The sequence below is a fragment of the Elgaria multicarinata genome, chromosome 10 (assembly GCF_023053635.1).
Source record: "Elgaria multicarinata webbii isolate HBS135686 ecotype San Diego chromosome 10, rElgMul1.1.pri, whole genome shotgun sequence".
Lineage (NCBI taxonomy): Eukaryota > Metazoa > Chordata > Lepidosauria > Squamata > Anguidae > Elgaria > Elgaria multicarinata.
In genome coordinates, this window is record NC_086180.1 from 20,570,402 (window position 1) to 20,597,311 (window position 26,910).

The 26,910-nt window shown below is 42.0% G+C and overlaps 1 protein-coding gene across 2 annotated transcripts in view; it reads left to right on the plus strand.

The window, feature by feature from the left end:
• The window catches only part of CCSER1 (coiled-coil serine rich protein 1), a 394,831-nt gene that overhangs the window by 306,050 nt on the left and 61,871 nt on the right, over nt 1-26,910 (plus strand). The window contains exons 7-8 of one of the 2 annotated variants that reach the window (XM_063135192.1): nt 20,493-20,576; nt 22,522-22,597. In XM_063135192.1, the coding sequence (XP_062991262.1) occupies nt 20,493-20,576; nt 22,522-22,584 (147 nt within the window). In that variant the 3' untranslated portion in view covers nt 22,585-22,597. Of the gene's footprint in view, nt 1-20,492; nt 20,577-22,521; nt 22,598-26,910 lie in introns of those variants that run through there. The other variant, XM_063135191.1, reaches the window with a different exon arrangement.

Below are 26,910 nucleotides of genomic sequence, written 5' to 3' on the forward strand. Positions count from 1 at the left end.
CTGAAACACACTTAGAAGGTTTGTTTCTAATTCTGGTACATATAAAACACTTTGTAGTTCAACTCCCAGACAATCAAAATATACATTACCCACACCACAAATCTGGATTTTTGATCCATTTGCAAGGGTAACACACTTTTGCTTTGAAGTAGAAGTTTCCAAGGTTACAAATGAAAGTTTGTCTTTTGCCATACTTATTGAAGCCCCAGAGTCCAAAAACCAAGGATTCATTGTCTCTTTGACTCTTGCTAGAAGACACTTCTTTGTTGATTCAGCTTCATTCATGTTGTTTTCTTCTCTCCACTTTGCTGTCGACTGCTTTTTCTTCTTCTTGTTGCAATCCCGCCTTAAGTGTTCCGTGGAACCACAGTTAAAGCATTTCCTTGCCTTTAATGCAGCTACCACGTCAGAAGATTTATGGCTTTGTTGAAATTCAGCCACAGGAAGTTTAAGGCTCTGTTGTTTTGAAGCTTGTCTTCTTTCATAGGTTTCCAGTAGTTTTCCAGCTACATACTCGAGGGTTAAATTTTTCTCCTCTTGACTTTCCATCATGGTGACAACCGCGTCGTACGATGAATCAAGACTTGACAAAATCACATAGACTTGGTGTATAGTTGTAAACTCCATCCCTCGTGCCCTGAGTTGATTGAAGATTTCTCTCATGCTTTTCAAATGGTTTGACATAGACTCCCCTGGTTTTAGCTTCATTCCATACAGTTTCCGGGTTAGAATTACTTTACTGCCCGCTGTTTCTCTTTGATATACAGCTTGTAGCACATTCCAGCACTCTTTTGATGTATTCAAAAACTGAATGAAGGAAATTTGAGAGTCTTCCACAGCTAATGCAATAACTGCCATTGCTTTTGCATCGTCCTTAAACCATTTAGCATTCTGTGGATCTGCTCTATCTGGTGGATCCTCTGTGACTACATACCACAGTTCAGCCTGAATCAGATACATTTGCATTTTGTAAGACCATAATGCATAGTTAGAGTCATTCAGCTTTTCTAACAATTGATGCAAACCAGACATATTAGCTCCTGCCATTCCCTCTGCTTTAGGAATTGGTATCTCACCGTCCTCCTGCTCAGAGTCCTCCTCAGAGTCAGCCGACTGAGATTTTTCCTCACTTTGCAGCACTGGCTTTAGCTTGATGTCTTCCTTCATCAACAGTTTTCTGTTTTAGCAGACTCCTGGTTCTGATACTGCACCATTCCCATCAAGTTCTGGTTCTTCTGCCTGGATTAGGCTGGCGTAGGCTGGACTAGGCTAGACTGGACTGGACTGGGCCCATAACCTTTGTTGGGTTATTGTGCCAGAACTTTTCTCTCTCTGGAACTCTGTTTGTGCTCAGAAACAAACACACATCACGCAGGTCTTACACAGCAGAGCTGGTTTATTTCCTTCAGGCTTCTGTGCAGTTCAAATCAGATCAGTTCAGATCAGCACACTGAGGCATACACAGAGAGCAGTGATCATAGAGCAGTGATCAGTAAGCAGTGATCAGTTCCATTTTACACAAGTGAGAAACTATATACAGATCTACACAATTCTTATCTACATTACATACAGCTGTGATGAGGCTAACTTAGAATCTTGGCAAGGTTCCCAGAACAGCCTCTATCTCAAGGTAATTGCCCACAGATAGACTTTCTCTGTTTAACCCTGAGATAGCCATACACACACAATTTTAATGACTAAGCAAGTATTTCTTTTCATATACTTAACACTTTGGATAAATATTAACAGTGTATGCAGTTAAGTTGGGAGCATAAAATAAAGTTGCGAAATAGGCAAAGTTATATCTTTGGTTGTCCTGACTGGTTGTTTAAACATGCTCTTAGAAAACTGATTTTCAGTCATACGTATTTAGAGGGGAAAATAACAAACTGTATGGAATAGAATCCAGGCTTGAAGAGTCTTTATCAAGAAAACAAAGGTGTGGTATCTCAGTCTATGTTGATTTTGTTTTAGTTTGGTGTATAGCCTTGAAGAATAAATAAGCACTGAATCACTTGGGAACTACATACTTGGATGTTGATATCTGATATTTGATATCTGGTGTATTATACAGCACCCTCACACACACCTATCATCTCATCCTACCCTAATATAATAGCACTGTTTTGGCACAAACTAATGCATGATGTACTTCCATAATCATTATCTGTTTTTGTCCCAAAGCAAACTGGCCAAGATACTTTAGGCTAGAGGGAGACAATGTGTTTTGGACTACAATTCCCATCAGCCTTAGCCAGCACAGCTAATAGTGAGGCCTGGTGGGAGTGGTAGGCCATGGTGTAACCTTTTACTTCCAAAATGGGGATCTTTGGCTTAATCTCCGCTAGTATCTTAAACTAACTTCAAACTGTGGTCAAACTGACATTAAACCATAGTTCCCTGTTTGGGGAAATAGCAAATAGCTGTTGTTTAATTAATCCAGAATGCAAGTGCTGAATAAAGGAGAATGGAAGGGATGAGGAGTGAGTATGTGGTCCTGTAGTTCAATGCAGTACAATGTAAGCAAGTGTAAAGTGATGCACTGTGGGGCAAAACATTCCAACTTTAAGTATAATCTGATGGGATCTGACCTAGTGGTGATTGACCAAGATAGAGATCTTGGGGTTATGGTGGACAGTTTGATGAGAGGTAGCTGTGAAAGCCGGCTGAGATATTGTGAGAAGAGAAGACCTTGGCTGCTCTTACAGTCAAGCCCTCTCACACTATTTCAGCTGAGTCTTTCAGGAGGCCCCTGTGCCTGAGGAAAAAGGTTGTAAGGAGAGGAGGAGCCACTGGTCCACCACTTCCCCCCCCCGACCCGCTGTGGGAGGCTTCTGACAGAATGAGCCAAAATATTGTGAGAGATTCCAGTCCAGAAACCTCTTGCAATATTTTGGCTGACTCTCCTCCAGGAAGCCTCTGCGGCCAGCAAGGAGGCGGGGAGGGAGAGAGGGGGAGGAGCTACCATTGCCAGGGACAACACTGCCTTTTCGTTTCAGGTGACAGGATGCCTGATTGCAGTGTTACAGAGCAATCATAAATGGGGTTGTCCACCACATCCAAAGCCCTTCCAGTTTGCTCTGGACAGGTCAAATGATGGGAGGAGACCAGGGCTTTCACCTTTTCTTTTCTCATTTTTTGCCACTGTGGTGGTGTTGTTGCCAGTGTGTGGTTTTTTCCTCTATTCTAAATTAACTCCTTTGGAATCCAGTAAGAGGAAATGGGAACCAATCCTGGGGCTCATGGAGGAAGAGAGGGGCCTTGGATCCAGTGGAATACCTTGTTTCATAACCTTCCACCAGGCTGTAGATTTACCCCATTAAGGGGCCTCCACAACAGATACATCCTCACCAGCAGAAGGTTCTTCTGCCTCATCATAACAGCTTTCTATGGAGACCCAGTGTGGTGCAATGGTTAGAATGTTTGACTGGAACTCGGGAGATCTGGGTTCTAGTCTCCACTGGCCATGAAGCTCATAGGGGGACTTTGGGCCAGTCACTGACTCTCAACCTAGCCGACCTCACAGGGTTGTTGTGTGGAAGAAATGGAGAGAAGGAAAACATTGTAAAATACCTTGGGTTCCTTGCAAGAGGCGATGATGATGATTTGCTTTTCATGGTTTTCATTTTTGTGAACCGCCCAGAGAGCTTCAGCTATTGGGCGGTATAAAAATGTAATAAATAAATAAATAAATCGTGATGATGATGATAATGATGTAACAACAACAACTGACACTGAGCTGGTTCTATAATTCAGATGTTTTCAAAATTAATTTACAGAAGAACGATATTTATTTATTTATTTATTTATTTATTACATTTTTATACCGCCCAATAGCCGAAGCTCACATTTCCGTCTCAGTAATGGTTACCTCTCTTCGCAATGGGAAGTCATACAAGTCTTCACTCACATACTAGTGGAACTGCACATATGTGGTGTAACGGGCTTTTCAAATCCAAGTAGATTAATTTTCTGATATTTTAATGCGTTTTTAAAATCCACATATTTCCTGGCGTAATTATCTTAATGGCTGTGTAAGACCTGGATTGTCTACATTTATCCAAAATCAGTGGTATTTGAAGAGTGATAGACCTGCACAAAATGTAGCAGTGAAGTGGCACATTAGTTTAACAAAAGTACACTTTTCAATGAAAAACACATTTCTATATAAGGTCAGCATGTAATTGGAGCGCAATTTCTGAAATGTTGTGCACTGAAAACACAGCCTTTCCAGCTACAAACGTAATTGTTCTGTAAACTGGAAGCTGGAGAAATTATATGAAAAGATCAAGAATTTCACCATATTTAGAAAAGCCAACAAAGATATCTATTTTTTATTATCCATTTTAACACACACACACTGAGGATGGTTTTTTTTGGTGGGGGATGGGGAGAAAGGAAGATATATGCATATGGTAACTACAACAAGCTGCAATAATAATAATAATAATAATAATAAGAAGAAGAAGAAGAAGAAGAAGAAGAAGAAGAAGAAGAAGAAGAAGAAGAAGAATTTCTTACCCACCTCTCCCTTTGGATTGAGGGGGAAACAACATTAGTACAACAATACAATATAAATTAAATACATAAAATTAATGGGCTTCGAACCGGACGGGACTTTCGGAAGAAACGAATGCTGGCGTGTAAACCGTGAGCTCTGGCTTTTATCACAGCTTTTATCGCAGTAATTGTAATTGTAAAACTTCCCTGCAACTTCTGAAATATCAGCCTTGTATGGTATGGGCAGCCAGCTAAAGACTCAAGGTCAAAGACTACATAAAATTAATTAAAAGAGCATATAAAACCAATACATAATAACAATCAACACATCTTTAAAAATTCTTAGGTTTCAAATTCATCTGGGTAAGCCTGCCTGAAAAGGCTAGTCTTTAAAGCTGTCTTAAATTCAGAGAGAGTTAAGTTGATCAATCTCTTCTGGCAGGCCAGTCCACAGTTTGGGGACAGCAGAACAAAGGGTCTTCCGGGTAACAGTTGTCAGCCTAGTTTTGACTGACTGAAGTAAGTTTTCCTCAAAGGACCTGAGTGTGTGGGGCGGATTGAATGGGAGAAGGCAATCCTGCAGGTAACCTGGGCCAGATCTACACCAAACAGGATATGACACTTTGAAAACAGTTTGAAAACTGTATATGGAGTGTGTCCTGGGCCCCAACAGTTGTCACTACTGTTATCAACCATTTTAAAACAGTAGTGTAGATCCTGCCCTCGACCCAAACCACGTAGGGCTTTAAAGGTAATGACCAACACTTTGTACTTCGTCTAGAAACTAAATGGCAGCCAGTGGGGTGATTTTAATGTTGGGGTAATATGGTCACCCCTAATCATCTGCTTCCATGAAAAGATAACAATGATAATTATGATGATGATGATGAGTATTGATAACTCACAAAGTGACGTACACAAAATGAATGATATAAGGTACTTTAGGTGCATCTGGGTGTCATGTGGAAACTAGACAGAGGGAATACAACCCTATCAGGTCTCCTACACCTCTTGATACATTTTTATACCATTGACCATGATATCCTTCTGGATCTCCTGGTGGGGCTGGTCCTGTTTCGCAGTGATTCTGATCCTTTGGTCAGGTTGTGTCCAGAAGTAGGATCTCATGGTGTGGGTGAGGGGCTATTGTTCAACTCTATAGCCACTGGCCTATGGTGTCCACACAGGATTCCATCCTGTCCCCCATTTTATTTAATAATTATATGAAACCACTAGGTGACATCATTTGGAGCTTTGAAGTAAGGAAGCAGCCAAAACCCTTGACAATTGCCTGGGTTAAACCCCCAGAACCGTGGGTATGGAACTAGCCACTCTTCTGTAACTGCTTGGAGAACCACTAGAAGACGTTTTCATGCTTCTTGGTCATTAGTCAGGTTGACGGGGATATTTTCACTTTACAAAGTGGTCCCATGTGTTTGTGCCTGGGAATACGGCCCTCTCAAGGTCACTGTGCTGATAATAGTGGCATGGGATTGAAATCATCTTTGTTCTCTGCTAGGGATGCCACGGGTGTCCGATACAGGGGTAAAGTCCAACAGGCTCCTTCTCACTTGGCTTGTCAGATTGGGATATGTGAATTCTCGCTGCTGTGAGAGCTGCTGGACAGCTTGGCGAGTGCCTGTCCACTTAGTGAGCTGTCATTGTGTGTAAAAATGGTTGGTCAATATTCTGCATAAATGGTCTTTTACATAAATGGTGGCCATATCGTTGCCATTGTCATGCCCTACCTGGAGGAGGATTTTCCGATGAAGAAGAGGAGGGGGAGAACCAGCACAGTGGGCCACAGCCAGAGCCAGGCAAGGAACTGGAGGCTTCAGCTGACAACCCTCCCCTGAAACCATTAGAAGATCAACCTGGCCTCTCTAGTGCTGCTCCTGAACTCATCTAAATGCAGGAACCAGACCCTGAGATAATTCATCCCTCTGAAAAGCGTAGGCTCAGACGTGAGGAGCAAAAGGAAGCCATGGTGAGGGGCCTCCCTTAAAAGCAACATGGTAACCTAATTAGCCAGCTGTGCTGTTTAACGACCAGCTATAGATCAGCACAGCTTAAGTGAGCTGTGTACTGCAAACAACAGTGTCTTAATCCTCATGCTTTGCCTTGCTGTTCTGGACCTTTGCAGAGTCCTAGACCCTTGGCTTCCCATCTGAACCACTCTCTCAGATGCTCACTGACTGGCCTTGATGCTCAATAAGACTAACTCCTGTGGAAGGAACTCTGGACTGCTTTGACCTTGGGCGTTACTAGACGAGGCTCTAGCGCGCGTTACCTTCCGCAGTCACGTCGAGGCTTCCAGATGACGTTCACGAGGATCCGCCGTTATCCCGCGGTGAAGCCTCTTTCTCCCGACTTTAAAAAAGTGAGTTTTAGGACGCCTTTTCCTGCTGTCCCGCGGTAATTCGGAGTACGTGTGGGAGGATGTGAGGTCACTGCGGTCCGCACTGGGCAGGAAAAGGCGTGCTAAGGGGGAGTGGTCAGCGGCTTCGGTCAAGCCGCCTCCGCCATTTGCGCGCAGTCCGGCAGCTGGGGCAGCGCGGCGGAGCGGCTTTTTTTTTTTATTTCCCCAGTGACAGTTTGCGCAGGAACGGAGGACCGGAAAAGTGGCTGGTGACTCCTTGCGGTGGGCAGCTACCGTGGCCGCATAATGGCGGTGCTGTACGCTGCCTGTTAGTGTGGGTACCAGGCTGGCAGAGGGCAGAGCTGTTTGTGGGCTGCTGCCATGGCTACGGCCAGATGTGGGTTGGCTCCTTGGGATGGGGCAGAGGGCACAGAGGCGATCATCGCCGCCGACACCTCAGAGGCATGATGGGAGATGTAGGCACAGAGTGCCCATGCAGACGATTGACCTCGGGTCATATTACACCCGCCACGACCCCCATCAGGAAGTGAGCGCATCAATGTTGACCCTCAACAGCACCAGCAGCACTTCGGCTGGCACTGGCACTGCCGCCGCTGCCGCCGCCAGGGCCGGCGGCGGCATCGCTGACGGCTGCGCAAGTTTGCGGTCTTTCGGACGTGCGCAAACCGTGCAGCGAGCGAAAAAAAAAGCCGCGGCAATCAGGCCGGTGTGGCTGCGCAACCGTTCTCGCGGCGGCAGCAGCACAACCGGCGCAAACTTCCGCCACAAATCGAAGGCAGGTGTGGATGATGAGGCGTCACGGCTGAACGGGAAAAGCCGCTTTCACCGCTCCTCAACGACGGAACACCCGGTAGGTCTAGCAACGCCCCTTGTCTCTGCCTTCTCCTGCCAACCATACTTAGAATTGTGTGTATGACCCTGGTCTGGACTGGTTTCTGACTTTGTGTCTCCTGGGAGTATTTGAGACTTGATCGGGGCACTTGTCAGCCTTGAAGCATGGTAGCCATTTATGCAAGGTTATTCATGCCTCTAATGGCACCACTAATGGCAGCATTTGGTTAAGCATGGGGGCCTGACTGTCAGCACACTATGCCATGGTTAGGTCTGCCAACCCTTTTCCAGCACGTGGTTGGTGAGGGTGGTTAAATTGTGGTTCTGTAGCCACCATGGTTAGGGAAAACACCCTACACGTGACACACTCAGCCATCATGGTTAGCTCAAAATGCTTAACCATCAGCTCAGCTCGCTGAACAGGCCCAGTGAGAACCTCATAGGAAGGGTGAGAAGGAATACCCAAATGTGATTAGAATTAGTGCCTATAGCACTGTTCAAAATGTTAATTTGCAAACTATCACCATTATTAAAGTAATAGCAGTGTGATATATGCTGTTTAAAAAGAGGGGTGGAAATGCAATGAGCAATACTGTTGTTTCTAAAGTTATGTTTCTGTTTTTCTAGAAAGACACAAGTCTTTTGCTACAACAGCTTCAGGACCTAACATATGTTCAGACTGTAGAAGCTACTGCAGTCATGATGCATTACCCTGTGTACAGGGATGTATTGGTTTTATAGCATTTTAAGTGGAGCCTAATTCTTTTTAGTGTGTATGATAGAATGATTTTTCCTCTTTCTATTACCATACCATATGTATGAAGTATCCTGGGAATGTTTCCAAACAAAATTTGTGTCAACATCTATGAACTTTAAGGCATAAACGTGCACAGTTTCCGAAACTTTTGGTTCCTACAGTGTCTAAGGAGATTTTCGTATTCATGGCAATGCCTAAGATATGTAGAGATTGTGAAGCCATTTTTGCCATATAGCCATTATCTATCACCTCTCACTAAGAACATGATAAGCTTCTCCATAGTACTGGGTAGCTACAAGTGAGGTATGATAGCGAAAGAAGTTAGGTGAACTTGTAGAAGTTGCCTATGTGCAAGACTGGTTGTGGCAGTGTCAAAGGATGCCTCATTCCAAGTGTGTGGGGACTGGCAAATGGCTCAGTAGATCCTGGAAATGCTTTTCTGTAATAGATGCCTGTGTTGGCCACTAGCGGAAAGGTAGGGTGACCATATGAAAAGGAGAATAGGGCTCCTGTAGCTTTAACAGCTATATGGAAAAGGGAATTTCAGCAGGTGCTATTTGTATGCACGCAGCACCTGGTGAAATTCACTCTACATTGCAACAGTTAAAGCTGCAGGAGCCCTGCCCTATTTTGTATCTGGTCAAGAGGGCAGGGCTCCTGCGGCTTCAACTGTTGTGATGAAGGGGGAATTTCATCAGGTGCTGCATGCATACAAATGACACCTGCTGAAATGCTCCCTTTCTGTACAACTGTTAAAGATACAGGAGCCCTGTCTTTCTTTCCATATGGTCACCCTAGGAAAGGAGAATGCAATTTTCTTTTGGGGGGCAGTGCCAGTGGAGTGGACTGGTGTTCCCTCTTTCATAGGGTATCATTGTTTTGAATGTGGAAAAAAAGGAAAGGAACCTCTCGTGCAATCACTTGAGTCATTACTGGGTTATCTGGATCCATTTCAGTCGGGTTTCAGGCCTGGTTTTGGCACAGAAACAGCCTTGGTTGCCCTGTATGATGACCTATGTTGGGAGAAAGACAGGGGGAGTGTGACTCTGTTGATTCTCCTTGATCTCTCAGTGGCTTTCGATACCATCGACCATGGTATCCTTCTGGAATGTCTGGCTAAGTTGGGAGTGGGAGGCACTGCATTGCAGTGGGTCCGCTCCTACTTGGCAGGTCGGCTCCAGAAGGTGGTGCTTGGGGAACATTGCTCGGCCCCGTGGACTCTCTAGTATGGGGTTCCACAGGGGTCAGTCTTGTCCCCCATGCTGTTTAACATGTACATGAAACCATTGGGTGTGGTCATCTGGAGTTTTGGAGTGCACTGTCATCAGTACGCTGACAACACACAACTCTACTTCTCCTTTTCATCTTCATCAGGTGTGGTTGTGGATGTGCTGAACCGGAGCCTGGCTGCGATAATGGACTGGATGAGGGCTAATAAACTGAAACTCAATCCAGACAAGACTGAGATGCTGCTGGTGGGTGGTTCTTCTGATCGGATGGGGGGTGTTCAACTGGTTCTGGATGGTGTTGCACTCCCCCTGAAGGAGCAGGTTCATAGCTTGGGGGTTCTCCTATGACTATCTCTATCACTTGAAGCTCAGGTGGCCTTGGTGGCATGGAGTGCTTTCTACAAACTCTGGTTGGTGGCCCAGCTATGCCTCTATCTGGACAGAGATAACCTAGCTTCAGTTGTCCATACTCTGGTAACTTCCAAATTAGATTACTGCAATGCCCTCTACATGGGGCAGCCTTTGAAGATGGTTTGGAAGCTGCAGCTTGTGCAAAATGCGGCGGCCAGATTGATAGCTGGAACAGGGAGGTTTGAGCATGTAACACTGATTCTGGCCCTCTTGCATTGGCTGCCTATATGTTTCCAAGCCCAATTCAAGGTGCTGATTTTAACCTATAAAGCCCTACATGGCATGGGACCGCAATACCTGATGAAACGCCTCTCCCAACATGAACCTACCCGTACACTGCGCTCAACATCTAAGTTCCTCCTCCAAGTGCCTACTCCGAGGGAAGCTCAGAGGATGGCAACAAGGGAGAGGGCCTTCTCGGTGGTGACCCCCCGACTGTGGAATGATCTCCCCAGTTAGGCTCACCTAGCGCCAACATTGTTATCTTTTCGGCGCCAGGTCAAGACTTTTCTCCCAGGCATTTTAACAGCATTTAACAATGTTAAGTTTGTTTTTAATGGACCCAAGAATTGTTGTTTTTAAATAGATACTGTTGTTTTTATACTGTTGTTTTAATGTTTCTGATGGTTTTTTAAATTTTGTATACTTTTTAATGTTTACCATTTTAAACTGTTGTAAAACCGCCCACAGAGCTTCGGCTGTGGGGCGGTATATAAATGTAATATTTATTTATTTATTTATTTATTTATTTATTTATTTATTAGCTTTTTATACCGCCCAATAGCCGAAGCTCTCTGGGCGGTTCACAAAAATAAATACATAAATAATTAAATTAATTAATTATTTAATTTAAATAAATAATTATTTAATGAATAAATAAATAAATAAAATACTGACTCCTAGAGGGACGCCTGCTTTCGCTGATGTTTTCTTGGCAGACTTTGTAGCGGAGTGAGTTGCCATTGCCTTCCCCAGTCGCAGTTACCTTTCCCCCAGCTAGCCGGGTACTCATTTTACCAACCTCAGAAGGATGGAAGGCTGAGTCGACCTGAGCCGGCTTGCCTGAGAACCAGCTTCCGCTGGGATTGAACTCAGGCCGTGGGGAGAGTTTCGGCTGCAGTAATTGCCGCTTACCGCTCTGTGCCACACGAGAGTGATGTGGATGTGCCCATTAATCTTTATACTAACTTGACCTCAGAACTGGCAAGTTCAATCAAATGCCTCCGCGTGCTTTAATAAGACTTCAGAGTTCTGAACTGGCAAGGAATAAGAGACATTACATATGAGTACCAATTTAACATCCTTACTTAAAAAAAAAGTCAGTGTTGATCAGGTCTTTTATCTAGAGTTGTATAATGTACAACATATGCAATTCCAAACCATATCTGTTCAGTAGCAGGGAGCACTTCAGATCAGTTATTGATCGGTATACGTGTCCAATTATTTTTGTTAAAACCTTTTAAAATTATTGACATAATGCCTTAAATGAGGAAATAGTTGTGGAGTTATAAAAAGGCAAGGAATTTTAGTATCACCCCCTTGAGAAATCAGGTTAAACATGCTTTTTTCTCAAATGTTTCCAGGGGAGAAAATATGTACATAATACCAATGTAAGCAGTAAAGACATGGGGATGAAATTTATTGCATTTGCATTTTAATGCGAATCCACCTGATTCACACTTCCTAACTAATTAACAGATCAGAATACAGTTATCCTATGGGAACATCTCTGAATTTCATGATGTGGTTCTCTGATCAAAAATGCAAACAAAATGTATATATTAGGGAGAACTGCACACAGAAATGTGTATATGAGTGAAAATAGTGTACAAAAATGAATTATATTAGGGGAGACTGTTGGGGAAATGCATATCTTAGGCAAAATTGCAAACAAATGTGTATATTTGGAGAAATTCATACAAAAATGCATACACATTTTATTCTGGCTTGTTTTAAAGTTGTAAACTGATGCAGAAGTAAGGCAGAAAAAACTTGGAATAAATGTGAAACTGACAGAAATCCTCACATCAAATACGTTACAGCTTAAGACACCTCATGTTGCAGTATGGCGTGTTCTTGCTCAGCGTTCCAGTCCACCATGATTTCTTTCAGGGTGCTCCAATGAATTCCTTCTTGCCCTCCCAGTTTTCTGATCCCATTCAATAGACACTTTCTGTGGCTTCTTTGGGCTGATTTGGACAGGTGTTTGCACACAGGTAAAAACTTTTCTTTTTCCTAAAGCTTTTAAAACTTGATTTTGTTCTGACTTTTATACTGTTAGTGTTACTCTACCCTGTGCCTGTTTGGTGCATTCTCTTCCCCTCCTTATTGTTTTATTATGATTTTATTAGAATGTAAGCCTATGCGGCAGGGTCTTGCTATTTACTGTTTTACTCTGTACAGCACCATGTACATTGATGGCGCTATATAAATAATAATAATAATAATAATAATAATAATAATAATAATCTACACCAAGCAGGATATTCCACTATGAAAGTGGTATGAAAGCAGTATATAAAAGGCAGGAGCCACACTGCTGCTTTATAGTGGTATTGAAGTGCACTGATAACTGTTGGGGCCCATTGACACATACCATATACCACTTTCATACCGCTGTATCCTGCTGCTTTCATAGTGCAATAGCCTGCTTGGTGTAGATGAGCCCTTAGATTCCCCCTTCCCTCTCTTGGGGTTTCTCTGAGCATGCTGATATGTCTCTTGTTTATCAGAGGCTGCATTTGGATTGCATAACTCAGCACCTGAGTGTATTATTAGTATATATGGTGATGATAAACAGAATGGAAGGACCCCTTCTTAGTATCTTAAGGCAAAAGCCAGTTCTAATAAGATTCATGCAGCCGATAACCTCCTATCAAGGATAGATTCAAATTACAGGTTTATCCCCCAGTTATGGACGTTTGTGAGCACATTAAAGTAGGGTTACTGCAAATTCTTGCAATTACCTATACAAAATGACATAGTCGCTGAGTTCGGATGACATGCTAATCAACCGGGGGGGGGGGGGGGAATAATAGGAACAAAATGGAAAACAACCGCTGATTAGCGTGTCGTCCAAACTCATCCTTTGAGTGTTGTGCCTCCATTTAGGATGGAGGAGGAAAGCAGAACACCTGAGCCTGAGAGTGTTTGGGGAGGAGCCCAGCACATGAGCAAGCAAAAGATAGCAACAGCTCAACCCAGCTGGCCTCACTTATCCATCAGCCTCACAATATAAGGCAAGCCTCAGACTCTGTTTGGTTGCTGGAAGCAATTGTTGTGTCTGTTGATCCATCATAGTAGTATTTCCGCTAGCTCCTTGACTCAACTTGGATTATTCCTGAATTTGGAATGACTTTGACCATTCCAACACCCTAAATCTGGTGTTGTTTGCCTTGGCTCCTGATGAATATCTTTGGCGTATTGACCTTGGACTGTTTAATGACCACTCTAGCGGCTGCTTATCTTACGACTCCTGTGATTTATGACAATGTGCACATCTTGAAATAATGTGTGGATCGGAATGTAACTATTTACTGGATTTTGGTTTTCTTGGAGTGTTGTGAAACAGCCCTTGGCAATTTAAACATACCAAAGTACTTAACTTTGAAAGAAAACAGAAAGAAATATGGGTGAAAACATGTGAAAGTGGCATGGGCTGGAAACAGATAGATTTCTCTATCTCTACCTTAGAGTGAGATGTACATGAAGTTTGATCTGCCAAAAGGCTCTGGGACATTTCCCTCCCCCTTATCTTCCAGCAATGGAATCATAATCCCAATTGTTGACTTCTCATTGGCTAAAACATGGCAATTTTCTTCGTAGCTGGATATTAATTGTGTGCTGGAGCATAAATATGTTCTACAAAGACATGTTATCATATTGCATGCTAAGTAGCAGCAGCTGTATGAATTCAGGACAGCAAAGGCTTAGTTGTGTTTGGCATTCAGGGCCTCTAATACTCAATGTGAATGACTTCATTGGGATCCTATACCATCCAATGAATCTGTACTACTTTGTATTCCAATATCCCTTGTTTAGTAAAATCTGTTCTCAACAGCAGAGATTACACTATACCAGTAACAGTCTGCTAATCATTCTATATTCAGAACATTTAACAAATGTCTTTAAAAATAAATAAATCTAAATTTGTAGTACTATTTTGGCAACAGAAGCATGCTAAATTTACTTCTCAACCACCAGGTTAAGTCTGCTTATGCTACTTTTTGATTATGGTGTAAGCACAATGTGTTTATTTGTCCCGAACTATGCGGAAGATGAAAAAGAGTTAACAAAATTCAGATGGTATTGCAGACTGATGCATATGTGGAGCCTGCTGCCACCATTCCTATTCCCAGTGGATGTGCAACGGAACAGGCAGTTTATTCTGGCTAACAGGCTCCTTGGTTGGACAAATTAGACTTATGAAAGAAAGTATCACTAGGAATCGGAGTCACTAGCGTTAGTAGGACTTGGAGACACTATAATGAACATGCTGATTGTACAAAGGTACTTAAAATCTTGAGAATTTTGAGTTCTGGACAAATTTGAATTGTTTTCCTCATTGCTGGAGATATATATAAATAAAATGGATTTGTTTGGATAGAAAAGGGTACTTCTCTTCAGGTCCTTTGTAAGCACCTGGGATCTTTTTGTGAAAGTTCAGTTGGAAAACTTGTAAGAACATGACTTTCAGGTAGATATTTGTATATCCCTAGCGCAAACCTATACTGGGACCCAGTATAGGAAGGGGTGTTTTTTTTAAAAAAAAAAAAAAACAAGAGCACAATTTGAGAGAAATTATAACTACACCAGACGTAGAAGGTAGAAAGGTCCCCCCCTCCTCTGGACCGTGAAACAGGACTAGCAATTGTTCTCAGTGTTTTCTTCCTTCTGTTGCTCATGTGTAATAAGTAGATGCACTGCAAAACAAAACTTAAATACAACATTTCACAGCAGAATGATTTAAAAATATTACTCCTAGGTTTTAGCATTTCTAACACTCATGATATGTGATCTGCTGGTATATGTTCTCTGCATGTAACAAAATGCATCTCCCATCTTTTAGATGATTCTAGTTTGCCTGTCTACCTCCCCATCTCTTTTGCTGTCAATGGAAACTAGAGCTGAGCTTGACATTCTTTTGAGTCACTTTCCAGTTTGAAACTAGGGGTTAAGTTAAAGTTTACGACACCCACCTTTCATGTGGTCTGTGTTGGTATTGTCATGACATCAAATCAGTGACTTTGCTTCGTGATGAACCCAAATCCTGCCCTCACTTCAGGATCTTCTGGGGGGAAAAACACTTAGGAAACAGCAAGTTGTAGCAGGTAGGATAACTTTCACTGGCGGTAAGTTGCGACAGTTTGCTCCTGTTGGCTTTCCCCCCAGGTTGGAGTGTTCTCCAACTATGCAGCCTGGTGGCAACATTGAAAGGATCATTTCAGCTCAGCATTAAAAGAATATATACAGTGGTGGCCAAAATTGTGGACACTTTTTGAAATTTTCGTGTTTTGCGACTTTGCATGTTTATAGAAAATGTTCTGTTTCACAAAATTCAAATGTATATATATATATCAATTGAAAGAGAATTTAATGCTGAATTTAATACAAAAAACAGAATGCAAATATCTGCAGTACAATTATTTATTATTATTATTATTATTATTATTATTATTATTATTATTATTTATATAGCACCGTCAATGTACATGGTGCTGTACAGAGTAAGACAGTAAATAGCAAGACCCTGCCGCATAGGCTTACATTCTAATAAAATCATAGTAAAGCAATAAGGAGGGGGAGAGAATGCAAACAGGCACTGGGTAGGGTAAACAGGCACAGGGTAGGGAAAAACTAACAGTATAACTAACAGTCTAAAGTCCGAGTAACATCAAGTTTTAAATGCTTTAGGGAAAAGAAAAGTTTTTAGCTGAGCTTTAAAAGTTGAGATTGAACTTGTAGATCTCAGATGTTCTGGGAGAGCATTCCAGGCGTAACGGGCAGCAGAAGAGAATGGACGAAGCCGAGCAAGGGAAGTAGAGACCTTTGGGCAGGTGAGAAACATGGCACCAGAGGAGCAATAGTGTGAGATGAGAGAGGAGAGATAGGGCGGAGCTAGACCGTGAAAAGCTTTGAAGGTCAACAGGAGAAGTTTATATTGGATTCTGAAGTGAATTGGAAGCCAATGGAGAGATTATGCTTACTTTAGTCTGAAAACAAACACAGGTGAGATTGAGTGAAGAAGCGGATTGGAACTGCAAACCCTACTGGCCAAACACAGTTCTTGTTCTGGGGACCAATCACATGGCAGTAGCTGTGATACATCATGATTCAAGTTGGGGAAAGTCAGTTTTGCTGTTTGTTCTGTAACTGAAGCGCAATTGGAGATTGTGTGAATATTTGAAGTATTTCTCAAATTAAAAGTGTATGAACGTACATTGTAAATAGAGCAATGGCACCAAAGAAAAGAGTTGATTGGACACCCAGGAAAAGAAGCAGGATTGTGGTATTACGTGTATCAGGTCTTTCAATTGATATATAAACGTTTGAATTTCATGAAACAGAACATTTTCTATAAGCATGCAAAGTTGCAAAACATAAAAATTTCAAAAAGTGTCAATTTTGGCCACCACTGTATGTGTGATATATATGGGTTACTGTATTTCATTATTATTATTATTATTATTATTAAACTTATATCCTGCCTATATACAAAATACACTAGGCAATGTCCAAAGTTGAAACAATTTAAACAAGATAAAACAATCACAACAATACCGTAGGCAGCTTTAAAATGTTAAAAAAAAATCAATAAAACCATAAAGCATAAAAACAATATCTAGCAGTCAGTAATGAATATAACATGATTTATCTACAGTCTCCAGTTCACCTGGAATTTTACTCATGTGCTCTGGTTCTTATGCCCTTTCATTTCACACACACACACACACACACACACACACACGGATGCAAACTTTTGATTGCACATTTGCTGTTGTGCTGCTATGGAGGCACAGGAAGTTCTAATACAGAGGTGCTGCCCATCGTATCTTCAAATGTGGCTAGGTTGCAGGAAATGTTGCTCTGACTAAGCTTTGTGTTGGAATTCCTAGTGCCCCGTCATTTTCTCTCTCCATAATATGAATCTATTTGCTTGTGTCTTTCTTTTCCCCTTCACTTTCAAAGCGTCCGTAACAAATTGTGATGTATTTGACAGTAATGGTCCAGAACCAGCAAGCCTTGAAATGATGACCTGTTCTTCACCTCAGGTTTCCTGGCATTTGCTACTTTTAGGCCTTTCAAGGTACATGTAGATTGAGTAACTCTGTGCATCACTGTTGCTTTTTGACAGAGATCGTGCTGTTGTGTAGTCTACGCCCAGTATTATTCTGCCCAGTATCCCTGCTCATCTCATAACATTCTTGCTCTGTTGCTTTCCTGTTGTGGTGGTTTGTTGGTGATTTTCATATTTTAAATGCTTCTTAAAGGAAGTACATTTATTGCTTATATATTATTGTTTTCAAAAAGCCATATTATAGAATTTAGTTAGATGTGGGGGTGTTCTTTGTTTAGTTTGTTTTTTGATACTCTCAAATAATCATCAAAGTCTGGTGAGTTTCTGGCTTTAATGCCTTGTTCCATCAGACAGCATCTAGGATCCTGTCCATGCTACTCCAGGTAATGTTCAAAGAGGGGTTGAGAAATCTCTACCTCACTACTCCATTTGCCAATCTCATGGCAATAATAAAAAGCTCTTCAAACATACTGATCATTTTTGCCATTGGAGAAGTTCTGCTTTTGTGTATGTGGTGGTCTTGGGGGAGCCTGAACTGAACTGCCCAAATAAGACCTTTAGAAGGTCACATTGTGGCGAATGTGAACAGTAGCATCTTTGTTTAAAATACAGGTATTGTAAAGTTATGCTATGGTACGGTTCAGAAAAAGAACAACAAATCTAATAAAAGTAATGCATTTGAAATATATTGATACTTTCATTTCTTGTTGGATAAGTACTTTCTATAATTGTATGTGAATTCTGGTTGATTGCTGGTTTTGACTATGACTAACCATAAAAAGTTCAATCTGAGCCTGTGTGCTTACTCCAAAGTAAGCCTCAATACACACAAGAAAGTGCATATAGGCCTGTAGCCGTAATCTTGTCCATCCTGTACTTTAGTTATAGCAAAATGTGTTGGAAACCAGTCACTTATTCAAATGTTATAGGTTTGAGGTCTAAAAAGAAACTACTGATGTACCTATAGAGGATAGGAATATTCATCTATACTTTTAGAATGCAAAACTGAATTTAAAAGCATTCCATCAGAAGGGAATTTTTTGGATGAGAAAAGTCACTGAAATATGTGATAGATCACTTGCATTCAGACTCCAGAGAATTATACCACAAATGATTGCTGATCTTATATGTCCTGCTTTCTCTGATTCTCTAGTTTAGATAGCTCATTTCACTACATAGTGCACAAGTACTAAGGCCTTACCTAGACCTAAGGTTTATCCCAGGGTCGTCCTGCCTGCTCCTGGGATATCCTGTGTGTCATTTACATGAACAGGGACGACCCCGGGATGATCCTGGGATAAACCTTAGGTCTAGCTAAGGCCTAAGAGGGCATATAACTGCACTGCATACTTATATAGGTTTTATCAGCCCAACTGCAATGGTTTCTCCCACCTCCAAATAATCCTGGGAATTGTAATTTGTTGATAGTATGGGTCATGTTTTCTTAATGATATCTCATCCCATCCACCTGTAGAAGGGAGGTATAGAGTGGGTTACATCCTAGTTACTAATAGCAAACTCATTCTCAGATACTTAGGAAGCCAAAACAACATCATCCATGCACAGAAGCAAGGTATGAGAAGGGTAAGGAAACCCCCAATGTCTGCAGAAATACAAAAACCCTTTAGGGAAAAACATGAAAATCAAACCAGCCCAATATGGACTGTGCATGCCTAGTGGCCACAGAATGTTGACTGGATGCTAAATAACAACATAAGAAAACCCATGCTGGATCGGACCAATGACCCATCTTAGTCCAGCACTCTGTTCACACAATTGCCAACCAGCTGTCAACCACAAATCCACAAGCAGGACATGGGTGCCACAGCACCCTCCCACTCATGTTCCCCAACAAGTGGCATATATAGACTTACTGCTTCTGATACTGGACATAGCCATCAGGACTCATAGCCATTGATAGCCTTCTCCATCAGGAATTTTCTAACCCCCTTTTAAAACCATCCCAAGCGGTGCCCATCACTACATCTTATGGTAGCTAATTGTATAGATTAACTATGCACTGTGTAAAAAAAGTCCTTTGTTTTATTTGTCCTGAATCTCCCACCAATCAGCTTCATAGGTTGACTCTGAGTTCTAGTATTATGGGAGAGGGAGAGAAATGTTGTCCTGTCCACATTCTCCACCATGTATCATTTTGTATACCTGGAATGGAGTAACCTGGAAGATGGGTTGTTTTGCTAGAATCCTGAACAGGAGCAACCCCACGTTGCAACATTTTGTTACAGGTCCCACTTGTAACACCATTAACCACCTCAAGTCACTGGGACAGCATATCAAATTAAATAAACTAATAGAACTACAGTTACCAGATATTCCCTGGGGAGAGGGGATGACTGTTTTTTCCAGTTTATGCCTGTAGTGTAGATCCACCCTGATAGTAAAGAAACGTGTTCCAGTTTCCAGATCCAGCATTTTCCTGGGCACCTTCTATCAGTTTAATTTCATGCTTCCTGTCAAACCCAACCTACAACCTGTGTTGTTTGAATCTCATTTAGAAGAGCACCAAACTCACCCACAGGTCACTACGTCAGACTTAGTAGCAATATTGTTGACTGTCATGCTGGTTTACTTCCTTTCACGGAAGGATTGCTTCCTTTCTGTTTGCTGAATGTCTGCTTGTGCCTCCGCTTACTTTTTCCATCTGCAATCTGATTTTACTTATTTTATTTTTTTAAAATCCCCAGTAATGCATCTGAAGTGAAATTTCTGCAATGCTGTTTTGTGCGAACAGAACTATGAAATTTTATGGCCATCTGTTCCTTCACTGAAATAAAGAGACGCTTGACAGGCGCTTCAATAAAAGGCTTAAAAGAATCAGACACTAACAAAATGGACTTAACACACAGGGAGCGTTTCACATTTCTGTGTATATAATAACTTTGGATGCATTAGATTGTTTACACTGCAAAGTTAGAATATGTTATTAAAAATATCACACATGATAGAGGGGCATTGAGTTTCATTACTGGGATGTAATTATCTCGCACTGTGTGTAGCTGCCTTTTTTGTCAGGAGCAAAGGAAAAGCACTAAGTCTATTATAGCAGCTCTTTTGATGTTTTTATAGGATATAATGAAAGATGAATGCTCGACGCTGAAGCTGCAACTGAAGGAAAGAGATGAACTCATTTCCCAACTCCGCGAAGAGCTGGTAAGTGAGAGGCAGGGCTTGTTTCCTTTTTGGAATTTACTCCACCTGACAAGGTCACTTGCTGGGACCAATAAATAAATAAATAAATAAAGTTGGATGCCTGCTGTAAGTTGGATAGCTTAGAGCCATATTAATCATTCACTTCTGATTCAGGCAGATTTTACGACTCGGTATCTGGGGACTTGTCAGCCTGTGAAAGGGCGACCGTGCAGGCAAGCTGATAGTGGTGGTGGTGGTTTTTTAGAAGGTTGTGTTAACGGTTGTCTTGCAGTATCAAAGAGACATTAATCACCAATGAGTGAAAACTCACAGCTCGTGTGGGTTCTGTATGGCAAAAAATCTGAAGGGGCAGTGCACGTGTTCCTGATGATTTACAATCAATGGTGCTTTCCACTGACAAAATCATCCAGCAAAATAGCTAAACATTATTTGAATTTCCCCACGGAAAACGTGCTTCTGTGATTTGCAGTAAATAGATATACTTGTTTGTTGTTATCATGATATTGTATCATAGAGTACACACACACACACACACACACACTCAAGTCTTCAGTTGGGGTTACCACACTGGAAAAAACGTTGTGTAAGACGTCGAGTATCAGGATGAAAAAAAGGTTGTCATTGAACACTATGGGATAGTAAATCTTCTGTGATTAAGGGCTCATCTATACCTAAGGGTGTAGCGGGATGGAGGGGGGAGGATCACGAACTACCTGCTTCCACAATCCTCCCTCAGTGTCTATACGGCTGCACAATGTCCTGGAAGGGAAGAGGGACGTTTCAGGTGCCTTTTTTTTTTAAGAGGAACCGTGTGCGGTGAAAAAGTGAGTACCCCCCACATAACACTGCGCCCAACCCCCCTGCCATTCCATGGATGGTGAAATTGCTGCCCCCACCCCCATAGGCACAGAGCCACCCCACGTAGCTCCATGCCCATTTGAGGACCAGCCACAGTCCTAGGGGTTGTCCCAGCATCACAGAAAAAATGGGATACCCCTGATTTCAGTTATCCCAGGGAAAGTCTGTGGCCATCCCCAGTTGACCCCAGGATCCCCAGGACACACAGGAACGACCTAGAGATGACCCCTGGATAACTGCCTGGCCTAAGTCTGCACATGACTTCATGCATTAAGGTATTGAACTGTGGCGCTAATACATGAACATGAACTGAAGCGTGAGCATGAGTCCTTCCTTAAATAGCAACTGGTGTTGTGAGGAAATCCTAGATTTATTCCTATGTAGAATACAAGGCTGAACCCCAATGCAAGCATTTTCAGTGGGGGGAAAAATGCTTTGTGGCAAAAATGTCCCTTTGCCCCCTATCTTCCTCACCTCTCCCAACTTTTGTTAAGAGCTTTTCACTACCTGACTGACAGCTCTCGTGGCGCCATATTGTAAAACAGAGGTTTCTTGATGCTAATAATATGGTCACCGTCAACCAGGGAGGCTCTGCTTGTTGGCTTGACATCAAGATCTGCAGGGGCACTAGAGGCAGGGCCTTCTCAATTCGTACCCTGTGGAATTCCCTCCCAAGAGACAAATGCCAGGCCCCATCTGTAGCTGCTTTTAAGAGGGTAACTGTTCTCCCTGACTTTTAATTGGATTTTGTTTAATGGTAACTGTCCTGGCTTGCATTGGATTCAAGGGAAGCAGCCAGTCAGCACTTATGCCAAGTAAACAGGAAAGAGCAAAGCGGAGAGTAATAGCACCTTGGACAGCGCTATGCAGGAGCTGCTAAACTAAGGGATTCATCAGACGAGAATTTTTTTTTTTTTGCATGTCCTTTAGATGATGCTGTCCACCTCCCGCCCACCTCCTGCTCCTTCTTTCCTTTTTCAGGCCCTTCTAATCCAACTTTTTTGGGGGGAGGAAATGGAATGTGTGTGATAAAAATGCCCCCTGATTGGGCCATACGGTCTCTGTTTACTTCCTCTTTTTTCTCCAGGAAGAAAGAGGAAGTAATGTGGGACAGGAGCAGGGGCGGAGAAGTGACAGTAGGGAACCGTGATTTCCCACCCCCAATCTGATGACACTCTAAAGTTTACCATGAAAGGAGCTATTGTTCCAGCAAGGGATTAGTAGCAATTGAGGGATTAAGTATGCTGGTCAGCTCAGTTCTCTGAGAAGCTCCACCTGCCACTGCCTGAAGCCTTAAAGGGCCCATGCTCATTTATGTAGCCTTAAGGTATGACATGACTGAAGGACCTGAGAGACATTGGGGGAGCCATTCTTGGAAGCTGAGCTTGAGGGGAAGGCTGAGGCCTTGGGTCTGAAGGATGTGTCAAGGGTTCTGAAGGGTCCTCCCTGGAGTGGTATGACCAGTGTAGTAGTAGAGGGAAGGCCCTTCTGCCCTCTGTCACTACACCATGACATCCAGTGGTTTCCTGCCAGTGAATTGCCCCCTTGGTCAGCCCTAATAAGTAAGTTTTCCCCCCCTCAAAAAAAAACCCAGCTGCATTCCCCCTCTGTTCCCCCTAAAAAGCAGCAGCTGTTTGGGAATTCCCTGGCATGATCAGTGTGAGACTATGGCTGGGGCAGGGGGAACGTGGCAAAGCATTTGGACAGCCAAAACAGAAGTGACTTCTGCTGGCATGGCAAATCTTTGGTTCCAAACCATTGTTGTTGCCTCAAATTTGTGACAGAGAACCAACTTAATTGGCTGTTTAGTTTCACTCTACAGGGCATCGGCATTTTGTTTTCATGCAAATATTTTGTTGTTTCAAAAATATAAATTGGATTGCATGGGGAAAGTTAAGTTGTTTTCAAGAATTAAAAGAGACCTTCTTCAAAGCCACTGCAATAAATACTGGTTATCTGTGTTCTGTTTTCAGATGTGGTTACATTAAGGAATGATGTATTATGTAATTAGCATATAAAATTAAGTGACAAAATGGAATACGGGGAGCATCAAGCTTTTGTGCATTGGTGAAACAACATCAGTCATGTCTGAAGCATATATTAGAAAGTGGTTGAAAACTTTGGCACTGCGGAATTATACTCCATTGTTACAGTGAGCTGTAGCTTCCTTGATGCTAGCGTTTGTACGCGGGATAAGAGCACAGTGTCCAAGTTTCATGTAAGGCAAAGACTACTTATTTTTGTGGAGCTTGTTTATTATTTCTAACCTGGTTTTCAGCTAAAACATTATCAAATAAAGCAGGGGTAAGTGACTTGTGGCCCTTCAGTTGTTTTGACCTACAACTTCCATCAGCTCTAGCTGATCTGGATTGAGACCACAGTGAGGACAAAGGATCAAAACCACCCTACTCCCCATGCTAAGGACTCAATCTCGGTCTCCCCCACCTGCAGTTCCTTTAAAGTGAGTAAGAAATAAATAATTAGCTGGTAATAATAATAATAATAATAATAATAATAATAATAATAATAATTTATTTATTTATTTATAAAGCACCATCAATGTACATGGTGCTGTACATAGTAAAAGAATAAAACAGCAACACCTTGCCACATGGGCTTACATTCTAATAAAATCATAATAAAACAATAAGAAAGGGAAGAGAAGAGAATCCGCCTGGCGCCTACACTGTACTCCTTTCATCGCCAGTGGAAGACCTTTTTATTCTCTCAGTATTTTAACACTTAATTTTAATTTCAATTTCAATTTTACTGTTCTAATTCTGTATTTTAATCTTATATCAATTTTGTTAAGTGGTTTTATCGTGGTTGTGCTTTTTATATTGTATTTTGCAATTGTGCTTTGAACCTGTTGGTTGTTTTATTATTTATTTATTTATTTATTTATTACATTTTTATACCGCCCAATAGCCGAAGCTCCCTGGGCGGTTCACAAAAATTAAAACCACAATAAAACAACCAACAGGTTAAAAGCACAATGACAAAATACAGTATAAAAAGCACAACCAGGATAAAACCACACAGCAAAATTGATATAAGATTAAAATACAGAGTTAAAACAGTAAGATTTAAATTTTAGTTAAAATTAAGTGTTAAAATATTGAGAGAATAAAAAGGTCTTCAGCTGGCGACGAAAGCAGTACAGTGTAGGCGCCAGGCGGACCTCTCTGGGGAGCTCATTCAACTATCATGGTTTTAATTTTTGTGAACCGCCCAGAGAGCGGCTATTGGACGGTATAAAAATGTAATAAATAAATAAATAAGAGAATGCAACAAATAGGCACAGGAGACAATAAAACTAACAGTGTGTGCCTGTTTACCCTACCCTGTGCCTGTTTGCATTCTCTTCCCCTCCTTATTGTTTTATTATGATTTTATTAGAATGTAAGCCTATGCGGCAGGGTCTTGCTATTTACTGTTTTACTCTGTACAGCACCATGTACATTGATGGTGCTATATAAATAAATAATAATAATAATAAGAAGAAGAACAAAGTCAAGTTCTAAAAGCTGAGGAAAAAAGAAAAGTTTCCAATTGAGCTTTAAAAACAGTAATTGAACTCGTGATCCGCAAATGCTCTGGAAGAGAATTCCAGGCATAAGGGGCAGCGAGAGAAAATGGATGAAGCCAAGCAAGAGAAGTAGAGACCCTTGGGCGGGTAAGAAACATGGCATTCGATGAGTGAAAAGCACAAGCAGGGCAATAATGTGACATGAGAGAAGAAAGATAGGAAGGAGCTAGACTGTGACAAGCTTTGAAAGTCAACAGGAGAAGCTTATATTGGATTCTGAGGTGAATTGGAAGTCAGTGAAGAGATTTCAGAAGTGGAGTAACATGATCAGAGGAATGAGCCAAGAAGATGATCTTAGCAGCAGAGTGGTGAATAGAAACCACCCATCTTTAAACTAATGTGTAGGGTTGCCTTCAGTTTAGCCTCTGTAGGTGGTGGAAACTGCATGTAGACACGCTTTATGGGTAGGTGGGGAGATCCGTTTGTGAGAAGGGGGAGGAGATCATCTCAAATACCTGGAACCAGAACATTTACAACTTTAAAAATCAAAATAAGCACTTTGAATTTGGTCTAGAAAAACCTGGAAGTCAGTGGTGCTCTGATATGGTCATTGAATTGTATTCCTTTTGAGCAACACCCTCCCCCTCTCATAAAAAACATGGTTCTGCATAGTGGACTGCTTATGGTTTATTGTTAAAGGATTTTCCTAATATGATCAATGAAAGAAGATTTACTGTAGCTCTCATCGATGACTTTTAAATAAAATCCATAGTATCCCAAGGTAGATACACTTTGGCATGTTAGCGTGAGGATGTAGTTGCAAAGTAAGGTAATAAGATTCAGGGAATCCATATTTACATGCCAAAACCAATATGGCTGTCATACAGAAGTTCAGTTCATAAAGATTACTCCTCAACATTTTGGTTCCCAGCTAGGCTTTAGCTGCAGCCACAAACAATCACAGTGGCATTCATAATATAAGCTGTATAAATCCAGGACTGATCATCCAGCTAGCTCAATATTGTCCACTCTCCCTGCTGGTATCTGTCCAGGGTGTCAGGAAAAGAGGGGACTTTCCTGTCAACTGCTACCTGATCCTTTCACCTGGAGATGCCAGGGATTGAACCTGGGACCTTCTGTATGCAAAGCTTGTGCTCAGCTGTTGACCTACTGTCATGATTCCAAGCCCTCCCACTGACATGAGAGGCAATAAAGAGGTCTGTCATATAATCCACAAAGCTTTATTCAGTAATTAGAAGTCTCTTCACAGCTGAGGAGAGTGTGAAAGCTAGGAGCTATCCTTTAAGCTTAATTAGCCTAACAAAGCAAGACAGTTGCCTATCAACATAAAGGACAGTTTCCCCACAGTGCTCAATAGACTTTTAATGAACACGTCTCTCAGGGTGGACTGCCTCCCATGTCCTCTCAACTCTGCCCACTTGACCCTATGGCAGACTTTGGGGTCTGTCAGCTCCAATGTTCTCTTCCTCCAACAGAGACTGAGTTCCCAGGGGGGAGGAGGAGGGTGATCTCTGAGCCTGGGCATCCTGTCCAAAAAGCTCCTGTGAAGATTCCTCCTGAACTCCTGAAGAACCTTGGAGAATTTCCTCCCCCACTTCCAGGTGTATTATTCATCTTCACCCTCCAAGTCCAACTGAGACTGTGAAACCCAGTCCCTCACACTAGGAAGAAAGGGCTTGTTTCTGACACCCACAGCCCCTCATTGTGGGGTTTGTGCCTCTTTATCCCTTGTGTGAAGATGCTGAAGGCACCAGGGTACATGATCTGAGTTGCACCCCAGCATCACCTAGGGCAGGTATTCCAGGCAACACAAGTGACCCCCTTAGTCTCTATGACCCTCTTCAGACATCACACTAAGCTACAGTGGTTAAGCATTTTGTGCTAAACATTATGGCTTAGTGTGTCATGTAAACTATTCCTAACCAT